At 40.6% G+C, this 13,543-nt stretch overlaps 1 protein-coding gene across 3 annotated transcripts in view; it reads left to right on the top strand.

Moving 5' to 3' along the window:
• PTPRG (protein tyrosine phosphatase receptor type G) overlaps positions 1-13,543 on the top strand; it is a 501,503-nt gene that overhangs the window by 285,939 nt on the left and 202,021 nt on the right. For all 3 annotated transcript variants that reach the window (XM_088473430.1, XM_088473429.1, XM_088473431.1), the window contains exon 5: positions 10,786-10,881. In XM_088473430.1, coding sequence (XP_088329556.1) covers positions 10,786-10,881 — 96 coding nt within the window. The remainder of the gene's footprint in view (positions 1-10,785; positions 10,882-13,543) is intronic.

Below are 13,543 nucleotides of genomic sequence, written 5' to 3'. Positions count from 1 at the left end.
TCTTAAAAAAAAATTAAATAAATAAATCAATTTTTAAATATTCATACATCTGGTACTTTCCAGTTAAGCTAAAATAAATTATTTTAAGTCACTATTTTTTCATGGACACCAACTGCAGTACCATATTTCTCTGTAAATATATATACTACACTCTCTATAAGGTCATAGTGGAATCATAAAGGCTTTCTATACAATAAAAAATGTTTAAATTAACATGGAAGAGGATTCCAGGGAAATCCGTTATATATGATCATATAAAGATACAAATTTGGGGAAGGGTAACGTCTTTGCAAAGACATCAAATGTCTGTCAGAGCTCAGTGCAGTCCATTGTATAGAAGGGAAAGACATAAGAAACAATAGTCTGATGCAGAGTCTACCATGCCCTGATCTTCCAACTCCATTTTGTGTACCATCATATCTGTGGTTGCCCTTCATGCAGACAATATGGCTGGCTAACCTTGCTCGTGTTAACTTCTCAGATCAGGCTTTTACTTGTCTGGGGGCTCCATGATAGGGCCACATGGCTTATTACTCTGTAATAGTTTGGGGCCCAAAAGGGGACATCATTCTTAGAAACATTTTTTTTTTTTTTTTTTTTTTTTTTTTACTATTCAGTAAAATTTGTAGAACCAGTTGCTGTCTTTAAGACGTTGAGATTTAAAAAAAATTAAACTCCTCTTTCTCGGAGGTAATCCCAGAATAGGTAGGTCAGCGTGACTATAATTCTTATAGGCAGTGTTGTCTAAGAGGTATAATATATAGACAAATCAATTGAGACCTTGTTCCCAATTGCTGTTGTCTCTGGATGATGTCGTAATTAGCTCATGTTTTAACCATGGGAATAGGAAACATTTCAGATTTGCAGGTTTATAGACAGGTGATTTGCTAATTCTCCATGAGCCATATCCATAAAATCAATTATAACAGAAAGTTGACATAAAGTCCTTACTTGCTTTCACTGGGCAGCCAAATAAATCCATTAATTTCCGCTTACAGCTGCAAGCTGTCGCATTGCCATTTGAACGTGGCACCTTTCCCATGTGAAATCAAATTTTTACACTGATTTTTAGCTATGGACCCAAACGTTATCGTTGTTAAAAATTAATTGATGAGGACTCTCAAAGGAAAATGCTCAACTAATTTGGAAAATAAATATTAAAAATGTAAAATAAAATCCCAATTTTAAAATTTGTAAAAAAAATTTTTTTTTAAATAAAATTAAAATCAATTCTGTTATTGATTTTAATTTTCAAAATATTTGTATGATTTTATATTTTTAAAATAGTTTATAGCTGTTCTAGTTTTTTCTTTTAATGAATTTTACATGTAATTACATTTATTTTTTTCCATCAAATGATCTGACTTGCCCCCCACTTGCTGGCAGTATTAATAGGTTGCCTGTCTGAAAAAGACCAGGTTTGCAGGTGCAAGGTAATTGCAGGATTCTCCTCGCTCCTGTCGGACTCTGCTTAGATATTCACTGATCTAGCTTTGCCAGCAGGAACTAGTGCAGGATTGGTCATTGTGTTTATACCGGACACCAGTCAAGTAAAGACTGGATTTTACTTTGTTTATTGCACCCAAGACTAAATTTCTAGTTTTCGGTGGGATTATCCTTTCACTTAACACATTTTAGATGCTAATTCTTTAGGCTGTGTTTGTAGGGGGTTCTGAGAAAAGTAGCCGTAATTTCATTGGTCTATAAGGACCTTCCACAAGATGGTTCACAGAAAGGTCTTGGTAATAATAAGTGATGAGCATTTGTGTAATATCTTCAATATTTGCCTTGTGTTCTCTGCTAAAGCAGACACGTACTTGACAGGTTTTGTTTTGCTTTTTTGTTTTTTTTACTTCTCTCTTTGCCGTTTTAAATCCTTTTGCCTATATTCCTAGGTCAAGGTGCCTTTTACACAAGCAATAATTTAGAATGCTGAATTGGCGCGAAAATGTGAAACAAAGCTATGTTTTCATGCTTTGGTCTCATGCCGGAGGGTGCCATATATATGCGAGTTCAGGTATGTATGCAGTTCTGACATTTTTAGTATCTGGTAATGTTCCATTATTGGGTTACGCTGCAATGTCCTGCTTTCCTTACCAGGCCTGGCAATGGAACGCAGGACTAATGAATCATTCGCACTATGATTTTTCCTGTGTACATTGACTGCGTGTCTGCCACTTGCAGGGCACTGGGTGGTTTTGGATTCAAAACCAACATATCTCACCCGATAACGCTGTCAACCGCTCTAAGGATTGACCAAGCAATCACAGCGGTGTTCAGCATACCCTATAGCATGAATAGGGGAGATGCGGTGACAATGAGATTAAGTGATCTATGCAAAGTACAAGTGTCAGGCACTCAGTCAGTCAGTGCATCCTGACCCTGCCGCTTGTAAACCGCAATCACAGTTCTGGTATGAACGTTCCCTAACCGATATGATTTCCTGCTGGAGTTCCTTGTGCCAAAATGGTGCCTCTGTAACCATGTTCTGGCTTTCTTTGCCTTTGTCATTGTAGCGCTAGCTTCCTTGTCCCCCTCCTCCAGTAATGTGACTGAGAAAATAATGTAACATTGCTCAAACTTATCTGAATTGGCCGTTTTGTGTTATCCGCTATAATCCTCTATTTGCTTTAATTTAGACTCTTGGCGCTGCCTTCTGCTGAGGAGTGGTAAGGGACTGTGGGTGCTGTTAGCTGGATTTGTGAGTGGTTTCAAAATGGTTGAGAATGGGACAGATCCCTAGGGTAAATTAAAACCAATTACTGAGGTACGATATAATTGTAATGACTTTATCAACAATAAATTCCATAGAGCGGTTTTCAGCTTTCTATACTGGAGTGTCGTTCTTTGTTAATTTTAAAGCATTATAAAATCTATACATTGTAAATTCTAGTCTGTTGGCCATAGAATGTAAGATAGAATCCCCCTTCTCGGTTCTACTCCTTGGCTTGGCTAACTTTACGGGGCGATTCAATGCACCGGGAGTTAAATAGCGCCGGGAGGAAGCTCCCGGAGCTATTCAATTCACCTCAATGCTTACTCCGACAGGAAGCCATTAAGTTGGAGAATGCCGGTTATCGCGACTTAACCTGGGTGTTTAGTCGCGAGAACCGTCATTCTCTGACTAAAGTGTCAACCGCGAGGCTGTTAGCGCCGCGCTAAGTTGGAAATCTGCTTCGCAGCCGGCACTTTAGTCGTATTTCTCCTCTCACCCTCAGGAGGATGCAAGAAGAAATCATTAGTCGGACTAAACAGCGCACTGTATGGCATAGCTCCGGGAGCTCCCTCCCGGCTCTATTCAATTCCCGCTGAGTTGAATCGCCCCCTTAATTGGGTAATAAAAGTTTGTCCTGTAAGTTGTGTTTTTTTCTTCTCGTTTCACTTAGCCAGCTAGAGGGTTGTTAATGAATATTAATTTCATCATCTTGTTCTATTTCTACCTGCATATTTCTTCCCAGATGTACATTGTGCGCCTTACAATATAATAAGGGCCCATTAATTCCACAGTGAATAGAATGACAGCTGACTTGTATACCCTGTAAATTGTGCATCTTTACCATTATCTGCTGCTGGGCCATATTAACATTCAACACGTTTTTAAGGGTGTTCGGATGCTGGAGCCCTTTTTCCGAGAGGGTGCTTAGTATCTTTAAGCCAGGCAGATAATGAGCATTTATGTAATAGGTGTCGGGATACGGTGTTATCAGTTGTTGAAAGGATGTTTCTCGTCCCCTCCGAGTACAAGGCCCCATTCACTTTCCATTAAGTGCTAATGTACCTTTCTTGCATTACGTTTGCACCTATATTCTTTTATACTAACAGCATTCACAAAGCTTTATCTAGTTAATGATTGTCTTGAAGCGGCATTGTGAGAGAGTGCATTGTGGTGAAGGGGGGATCGTGCAAACCAGCGCACCTCCCTATGTGTAATTACAGTGGTCTTTTTAAAAGTCCACAAACCATGGGGTCTATGTACTTAGCCTTTGAAGAGAGAGAAAGTGGACGGAGATAAAGTACCAGCCAACCAGCTCCCAACTGTCACTTTGCAGGCCGTGTTTGTAAACTGACAGTTAGGAGCTGATTGGTTGGTACTTCATCTCCGTCCATTTTATCTCTCTCCAAGGCTTAGTACATAGACACCCTATATCTCGCCATGGACATTGCCCTAATACTTAAGGATTTTCTAATGCTAAATATCTGTGCACGAAACTGATACCTTCATTTAACTCTTAGGTTGGCTAGAATTATTCAGTCCTATAATCAAAAAAAATAAAATTGGGTTATATTGCTGTTTTTGGAAACTGGATGATCAGTGTTCAGCGCAGACACTTAAATGTGAAAAATAATCATATTTATAAATGCAATCTTGCAGCAAAGGAAATCAATGGCTTGTCAGATAAGCTGCTATGCGATACCTGTTTGTTTGTTAATGCATCTCAGTCTTCTGGATACCGGTCTTCGTTAATATTCCAAAGGTAAAAAGTTTTGTGAGCTGTAATCTCAAGAGAAGACTAGCGTGACATCTGGTTCACACCTGTGATTTTCCGGAGAGAGACCTGCTCCATGTTTAATTCAAGGCTGTGAAAGGTGCATGGAATTAAATTTCTTTGGGTCTCATGGCTTTTCTTGTGCTTTCTTACAAATGAGGGTTTGTTTGTTTGTTTTTTTCCTTATCGGGCGACTTACTGCACCTGCAATAAATGAATGAATAATGGACGTTACGTAAACTGACTTGTATTAAAAACGTAAAATATTTTTCTCATACCCATTTGCCTACCTTTTTTTTATTTTTTGTGTGATGACAAAGATTGTGTTTTCTGAAGTACGTGTCCTCACGCACCTAGCCTCAATACGCCGTACGGTGCAAGCAAGACTTCTGGCGCGACTTAGCCGCTCCTTGAGGTGTGGCGCCTTTTTCTTTCAATTTTGCATCTTATTCACATCGCAGACGTAGTGATAATCCCCTCAGTGTACTACATACGCTGGGCTGTGACTTGTACCACACAGGAATTCCTTTTAAACAGTCGCAGCTCCTGTCGTTTTTCAAACACAGCCTGTAACATGACAATTAGGAGCTGATTGGTTGGTACTTTATCGCTCTCCACTTTATCTCCAAGCTTTGATAAATCTACTCTGTTTGTCTTTTAAAATAAGATAGTTTCCCTCATATGATATCTTAACTGGCTAATGAATTGGAGAGTAATTGGTAAATGTGACCGTGTACGGTTTTAATGCAGTCTTTTTGAAATGTATTTAATAATCTACTAACCGCTTTAAAATGACTGACTTGCCATCTTTAAATAGAAGACAAATAAATGGGGAATAATAGACTTGGGAGTGAGTGAAATAATCACCCGGCGCTTTATTATAGCGGAGAACGTTGCCGTTTGTTTAGAATGATTTAGACTTTGCTGTTTATGTTGGAGTGTAGCAATCTGTGTTGTCTTGGAAATTCTATTAAATTTATACTTCCATTTATCCAAAATGATTTTCAGGACTTCATTTCATGGTAAATCATATGGCTGTTAGCCCCAGAACAAAGCAATTTCTTAGCTCCTGTATTCGAAGCCTCAGCGCGGTCAGCTGGCTATTTTCATACAGTAATAGATACAGAACACAGTAATAATACTCTGTTAAACAAGCCTCGACCTCTATAATGTTCTCGTATTCCTCCCCTGCCCGTTATTCAAGAGGTCTGGATGAAGGTGACAATCTATGTGGGCTGTTTACAAATGGGACGCATATTGCGGCTTAGACTGATGTGTGGGTGTTTGTACTGTAAAGTTGCATGCAGGGACCTTACCCCTGTTTGTTTAATAACCAGTCTTGCTTTATTGTTGTGAAGTGCGTGTGTGTGTTTTCTGTCATTGGAGGGGTCTTTGTTCTGCCCTCTCTACTCGTTTGTACTGGTGACCTCTCTGCAGAGCTGTAAGGGAGGAGATATGCTGTACTGTATATCCTTCATGTTTGAAATAATGGCTAACTCCTGATTGGACGTGTGTCGCAGTCATCCAATCAGTTGCTGGCTGTAGTTTCCATCAATGCGTCTGATCCTTGTGTATTTAGACAGCACTTCTTCACCTCACCAGCAGAGGCCGCCAGTAAACGCAATTCTCACATTTTCCTTATACTTTTTATAGTGGGAACTGTGGAAAATCTAAAACCCACCAAAACATTATATGAGAGATCTAGATCAGGGGTCAGGGAACTTTTTGACCTTTTACCCCAAAATATATTTAGATACGCCGACGTTACCCCCTTGATTTGAAAGGAAGGAAATCCTATAGTAGTGCCCCTGTAGCAGTGCCCCTATAGTTATGCCCCTGTAGTGCCGCTTGTACAAAAAAACAAAAACAACCCACTTACTTACCTTAATCCCTGTTCCTGCATCTGCCGCCGTCCTGTCCACCCGGCTGAGATGTCATTACCCTGGAGGTAATGGACGGACAGCCGGGCATGCAATGATTCGTATGCATGCCCGGCTGTCCGTCCATTACCCCCAGGAATTTCAGTTTTACCCCAAATGGGGTAATTTACCCCTGTTCTCCGACAACTGATCTAGATTTATTCCCCTACCTATTTATGTAGCTATCCATGGGCCATTTATCCTTCTTGTCATAAAAGCTTTTTTATGTGTTTATCGGAGCTTACAGCAGATTTAGTAGCATTAGCTTGGAACTAGCTGTGAAGTAGAGGTATGTTGTTTGCACCACATTGGGTCATGCCATGTGGAGTCACGTCACATCTTCCAGGGACGTACCTACCATCCTCTAATCACATGACTGAACTAGCACAGTTGCCGACCGTTTGGTAGATATGCTGACAGTCCAACTTCTCTACCACAAAAGACATTGACTAACCTCTTAACCTAACCGTATATATATATTTTGACTGATCGAGGTAATAGGACTACCCATAGGAAATCCACGCAAACAAGGAGAACATACAAACTCTTCACAAATAGGGCCCTGTTCATAGCAGATCCCACAGCCCCAAATGTATGGTGTAGCAGTTGTGCCACCTCGTTGGCCAAGCTTCATCATCCGCTACCACATTGTCCTATGTTGACCTTGGATTTGCAGTCGCGTCTGCCTTGGCTTTGTTCCGTAGTGCTGGAAGGTGTTATTGAAGTGAATTATTGTACACTTGTAAATAAAAGACTTCCCAACTATAGACTGCATTAAGTGAAATGGAATCTGTAAGCTGCGATGATATATCTTATCTCTCTGTTTTTTAGCAGAGTAAATAGTTGGCTGCATCATGGACTCTGTCAGACACCTCATTTTTGTTAATAAATGATGTCCTTAAAGTGTGACAAATTATGCGCAGTTGTATATCGAACTGTTGGATTTGTACTCTCCGCTGTTTGATTCTGATAAATTAAAATGCATTAACCAGTTCATCGGATTCAGATTTATTTATTTTTTTCCCTTTTTGTTCTTGCAGGCTGGAATTTGGGAATGTTTTATTACTATACTGTGGTTGGTACAGGCGAGGCATTCCTCTGTAGGAAGGGATTACTTGGATGGGGGGGTGATTTTTAAAAGAGTAATAGTTATTTTTGCCTTAAGTAGTCTTTTTTTTTTTAGTTTTTCTACTACATATTCTGTAATGATGCTATAGCTTCTGCACCTATCACAGTAAAGAAAAATTAAACAAAATAAATGGCAGTGGTTACACATTTTTGCCTACTGTTCCAGAATGTGCCAGGAGGTTGCCATATTTCGGGGAGTTCTACCAGATGCCCGGGAGCGTAGATCTGCACCCCTAATGCCCAGTGAAGTTGGCAGTTCGGTGGCTCATGGTGAATAGTCATTGTAGCCCCACATCCTACTGCTCCATGGCACACAACACGGCATTGTGTAGCTGGGGGGATGGGTGCGGTGTTGCCGGTGGGCGCTCGGGATCCCGGCGATCAGAACCCTGACGCAGTTATCCCGACTGGGTTAGAATGCCGACATCGATCGGTACCCTAACCCTACCTCCCCGGGGGCCTGAACCTAACCTCTTCCCAACCCCCCCCCCCCCCATTGCCTAAACCTAACCGAACCCTCCCTACACCTTAAACCTAACCCTCTCCCATTAGTGCCTAACATTAACCCACCCCTTATCCCCGCTACTTACTTTCAGGATTCTGACAGGTGCCGGGATTCTCACTGCCGGGAATCCCCGCTGTCGGGATATTGACTGCATCACGTAGTTGGGGAGGGGCCACAACAATGCGTTTTGTGGCATCATCCATCAAGCCTTCCCCTTCTCTCACACACGGTGTTAACACCTGGACCTCCCATTCCACCGCCTACCTCCCTGGAGACTAAAAAAGTCAGCAAATATATTCCACAATAAACCATCGCTTTCAATAAACTTTTGCAGCCGATACTGAGTATAAGTTGCTTTAAGGAACACAAAAAATTGACTTACAGAATAGAATATGTAAAATGATCTAGTCCTTCCATTAAATACATTTTTACAAACTTTTTCAGATTCCTCCATTTTTCTAGAATACCCCCTTTATAATCAGCTTTACCAACATCACTCACAGATACACTTTAAAACCTTCCCGAAAGCTTAAAGAATTGCTGATTTTCCAGAAAGCTGTGATTGTGGGGATGTTTTCCTTGTTACAGTCTCCCTGTGAGTAAACCTATGAAGACACTTTTGTCCTCCTTTTAGCAGAACACCACTAAATATAGGGTTCTTTAGCTTTTACACTTACATCAATGCTCTGTAAAGTGTAGGAAGGTTATACATACATCCTATAACATAACTTGTATTTTAGGCTTAGCGGTCTTTAGTCTTCTCATTAACTGTTATTTATAAGATGCCAAAAAGTGTCCACAGCACCTTTTAAAGCTGCATTACCACCTAACGAGTAAATTTTACCCAGTGTTGGGCCCTAGGGTACAGTCATAGGGTTTGCACCTACTGCGAAAGCCACACGTGCACCAACCTACAGCATTGCCCCTCTTTCGAACCTATGTCAGTGTATACAAACAGTGGAAGTCACAATCGTCTCTAATTTGCCTTTTGATGCGTCTTAATGTTGTTATATGTATATTAAACTAGTGGCGTTTAGATAAATACATTTCACTTGCCCATCAATTGTATGATATTATTTTTTCTTAAGATTTGCAAACCTTATGGTTATATACATAGACATCTTTTGTGTATTCTATAAGGGCAGACTAAAAATAGGCCTTTATATTTTGCAGGCAGATTTCATGAGTAACCATTGTCACATGGGAATGGCCAAACGTTTATTTTCTCTGTACATACATACTTCTGCAAGATCTCTATATTAACAAAGCGGAAAATCAAATCCATATGTTTAGCAGCTAATCAGGAGATTGCTTACAGCCAATAAGATACATTGTTACACACAAGGAGATGGTGAAGAATGCACGTAGGGAGCTATCCGCAGTGTCGCTAAAGGCTAAAATAATAATAATAATTTTCATTACATAAATAATCTGCCAGCGTTCTATATATTGCAAACACTAATATAGTCGCAATTTAAATGGACTACCTAAAAATGATATCGTTAGCTGCGCAAACAATGTTTAATAACAAAAGAGAATATTCTACATACATATTGATTGGTCTTAAATTGCCCGCACAGGCTGTATAGAAATGTTTTTATATGCACGTTTCTAATGGCTCGTCCAGCAATTCTGGCCTGAAGAGATGAGTGAAATATTGGATTTTGCACAAATAGAATTTTGCAGATGAATTTCTTTGAGTTCCGTGTTAGCCTTGCTATTCCGCACGGCATATTTACATTTGCAATTCGCACATTTTTGAATCTTTTGTATGGAAGGCCTGATGCACAGATGTACGCAAATGCAGTCGCCGCAGCTGTGCGAAAATGTATTCATTTCGTAGACTTTCAGGATATGTAGTGAGACCCCCACCGGGGCCAACGCAAATCCAAGCGACTGCGTACGCCTACACAGCCGCTGTCGTAGAACATTCGATAATCGCCCTTCTGAGTAGGCCTATGGTTGCGCAGAATGGACGCCTTAACTGAGACGCCGGAACCACTTAATCTGCGTACGGGCTCGCAGTTGTAAGCTGAGACAGTTAATATAACACATCGCTGAGGTACTTTGGCGCGTGCGCAGTGCGGCCATGACAAATGCACAGTCAGCCGATAATCTCTCGAGTGCGTAAATATCGCCATTGCATCGGGTCCAGTTCTAGAACCAATAATAGCCAGTTCATTCAGATAAATGTCTGAACCATGAGATCTGATGCCATTACATTGGTTTTCATTGGTGACACTTGTGTCTTATAAGGACTGTAGGTGGTAAGCTTACAAGCATGATACTTTTACATGTTTGTTTATTTATTAACAGTTTCTTATATAGCGCAACATATTCCGTTGCGCTTTACAATTGTAAACATTAATAGAACAAAACTGGGTAATAACAGACGGATATATAGGTAGGAAGGCCCTGCTCGCAAGCTTACAATCTATAGGATTGTTAATACCCAGCCTTGTTTTATTACTGTGTGTGTTCCCATTTCTAAAGTTTCGTGGAGTATGTTGATGCCACATAAATAATAACAGCCTTGTCTTTTAGTTGATGACGTAACTCTTTAGACTTCCAATACCCATAGAAATGAAGGTAGGGAATTCATTATTCTGTAAATTCTACCAGCAAGATGCCTGTTTTTTTTTTCCATTTAAACAAAGGAATTGCAAAGTGTTTTCTGTATAGAGAGAGAGATCATCAAAACATCTGAAAGCTTAAACTAAAGTGGTTGTGTCTCTTATATTTTCAGATGCAGATTTATTCCTACAATCCAGATGACTTTGACAGTTTTGGAGCAGCCATTATGGATAAGAGATTGATTGCCGCTATGTCAGTCTTCTTTCAGGTAAATTGCCAACATGATACTTCTGTAATGAAATCCTGTGTTACGGTGACCATTAGATCACTACACTACGCAAATGTACATTTTCTTCCACTAACATTATCTTGTAAAATTTGCCTGTTTTTTTTGGGAGACACAAATGAACCTGATTTTGTTTTTCAGAGCATACTGATTGAAATGTACTCTAGAGGTGGGGAGAGGGCTGTTTTTTCCCGCACAAATAATACTATTTCTAGGCATATTTTGTTAGGAGTATAACAACTGAGATGGGCTAAGTATCACTTGAGAAGCTATATATCTGAGGGACAGTAGATGGCGCTGTATCCTAAATTGGCAACTGTTGTCTTTGTTGTGAAAAATGTACGGTCTTCAAGGTTCTTCTAAATCCTATTTATGAAATTTACAGTACATGTAGTGGTCACTGTAAAATGTATCCTACAGTCTTTTCCCGTGGGATTGATACTAGAATAAAGAAGCATATTCTGCAACTCTTTGCCCATTATAAAAAAGTTTTAAACTCACACAGGTGCAACATGTAATAAAGTCAGTCCTGGCGTCCCCTCACGCTCATGATTAATTAGATTAAATTAAGTTGTATGAGACCGGTTCCTACAAGCTGCTGCCATATTTCATCTCTCTGCTTTCTCTCATCTGAGATGTGATTAAAAAAGGCACGTACAACTTGAAGATTGGTAATGAACTTTTAATCTCTTGACATTAATGGAATTTACAGTAATTAACACACATCACTATTTAGATAAAATATATACACAATTGTGCACCTCCTCTATGTGTCCCACATCCTTTAGACATTATATAAATCTGCTGTTTGTGTGGACAGACTGTGCACATGTGATCATTCAGAGCCAATGTACAGAGAGCTGGCAGCTTAATGATGATGTCACAGGATGTTTCTCAGGCACACAGTGGGCATCCACCTGTCATTATACTATGGGCTGTTAACATAATTAATATGAGTTTTCATAAATGCTCAGAAGATGGCTACCAATGCTGGCATGGCAAAAGTCAATGTAGATGACATTATCCATCTGTACTGCAAATGTAAACATGTTATTTAATGTGACATCTATTCCACTTTCTGGTTCCTGTGCAACTGTGTTTGGGTGATAGGTACACTTTGATGGACACCCAAATTACCTAGCGCCTCGACAGTGCCGGCTCGAAGAGGAGCTGTGCAAAGAGGGACTCTGATGTACCCTTTCCATGCGCGTGGCCAAGCTGGGGGCATGGCCTATTATCATAAACCACGCCCCCTAAATGACGCTAATTGGGGGGCATGCCTGTATGGCAGGCCTACCATTTAACATTAGGCTGTTGGTGAGTCCAGCACTCCTTCAGTAGCTGGGCTGCCCCCAGCCCTCTCGCTGTACTGAATGGATGCCGGGCGTCATTCCTCTCCTCCGGAGCCGGCACAGCTGCAGCGGTGGGAATGCTCAACCTCCCGACCACCGGCGGGACACTTCGGCCCGCGGGTGGAACAGCAGGGCAGTGCCCGAAAACGGGACTGTCCCGCTGAAAATCGGAGAGGTTGGGAGTGGTGCGCCTCCTATGGTGTGACGCCCCTGTTCGACCGTACTGGTCGAACGTGTCTCAAGCCAGTCCTGCGCCCCGGTAATGTCAGTGGCACATAATAAATCTGATAACCTGCATTTTCATGGAGTGCATTTCAGCGCACATAATGGCCATTACCATTATGACCTATTGTATAGTGATTGCTATAGACTATATTCATTGACCCTGAATAGAATGGGGTAATGACATTTTGTCAGACGTTTGTGAGTTCCTCCATAGCAGCCCCCCACCATCCCCTTTCCCAGGGATTAATAGAAGAGTGTTTGGATACAAAACTACTGTCATATTAAAATAAATATGCTCGGACAACGCGAAAAAGCCATTTGTTCGTCCGATGTCCAGTCTGAGTTGAAATGTATTGCATTTACCTTTTCTTGTAGACATCAAAACAATAAGGAATGTTTATATGTTGGATACAATCGCGTTTGTACTGTATTAAAACGATCCTACCTGATTACAACATTTTGGATGATGGGCGGTTTATATCCTAGCGCAGGGGTTCCCAACCACAGTCCTCAAGGCACACTAACAGTCCAGATTTTAAGGATAGCCATACTTGAGCACAAGTGACTTAATTAGTGCCTCAGCTATTTTGATTTAACCATCTGTGCACAATCATGGATATCACTAAAACCAGAACTGTTAAACTGGCCACACATCTAAAGATTATCTGTCCAACCAGCCAACTAGTTGATTGGTTGGAATGAAAATCTGGTAACGTATGGGAGTAACTGATGATCAGCAATTTGCTCCTAAATGCCAGAAAACAGATTAAAATGGTGTCAGACAAGTTTGTTAAATGTTTGATCTAAACAATTTGTTCAAACAACAATTAACTAGTTGGGTGGTTGGATGTAAGTTGGTCTAGTGTGTGGCCAGCTTAAAGCTGGCCACACATGTAAAGATTATCTGTCCAACCAGCCAAGTAGTTGATTGGTTGGAATGAAAATCTGGTACAGGATGAAAGCAAATGACAATCAGCAATTTGCTCCCAAACGCCAGAAAATGGACCAAATCTGTTGTTTGAACAAATAGTTTAGATCAAACATTTAACAAACTTGTCTGACATCTT

The sequence above is a fragment of the Taudactylus pleione genome, unplaced genomic scaffold (assembly GCF_031769625.1).
Source record: "Taudactylus pleione unplaced genomic scaffold, aTauple2 ptg000135l, whole genome shotgun sequence".
NCBI classification, from domain to species: domain Eukaryota; kingdom Metazoa; phylum Chordata; class Amphibia; order Anura; family Myobatrachidae; genus Taudactylus; species Taudactylus pleione.
Note: the sequence above shows the minus strand (reverse complement) of the source record. Positions and strands in the feature narration are given on the sequence as shown.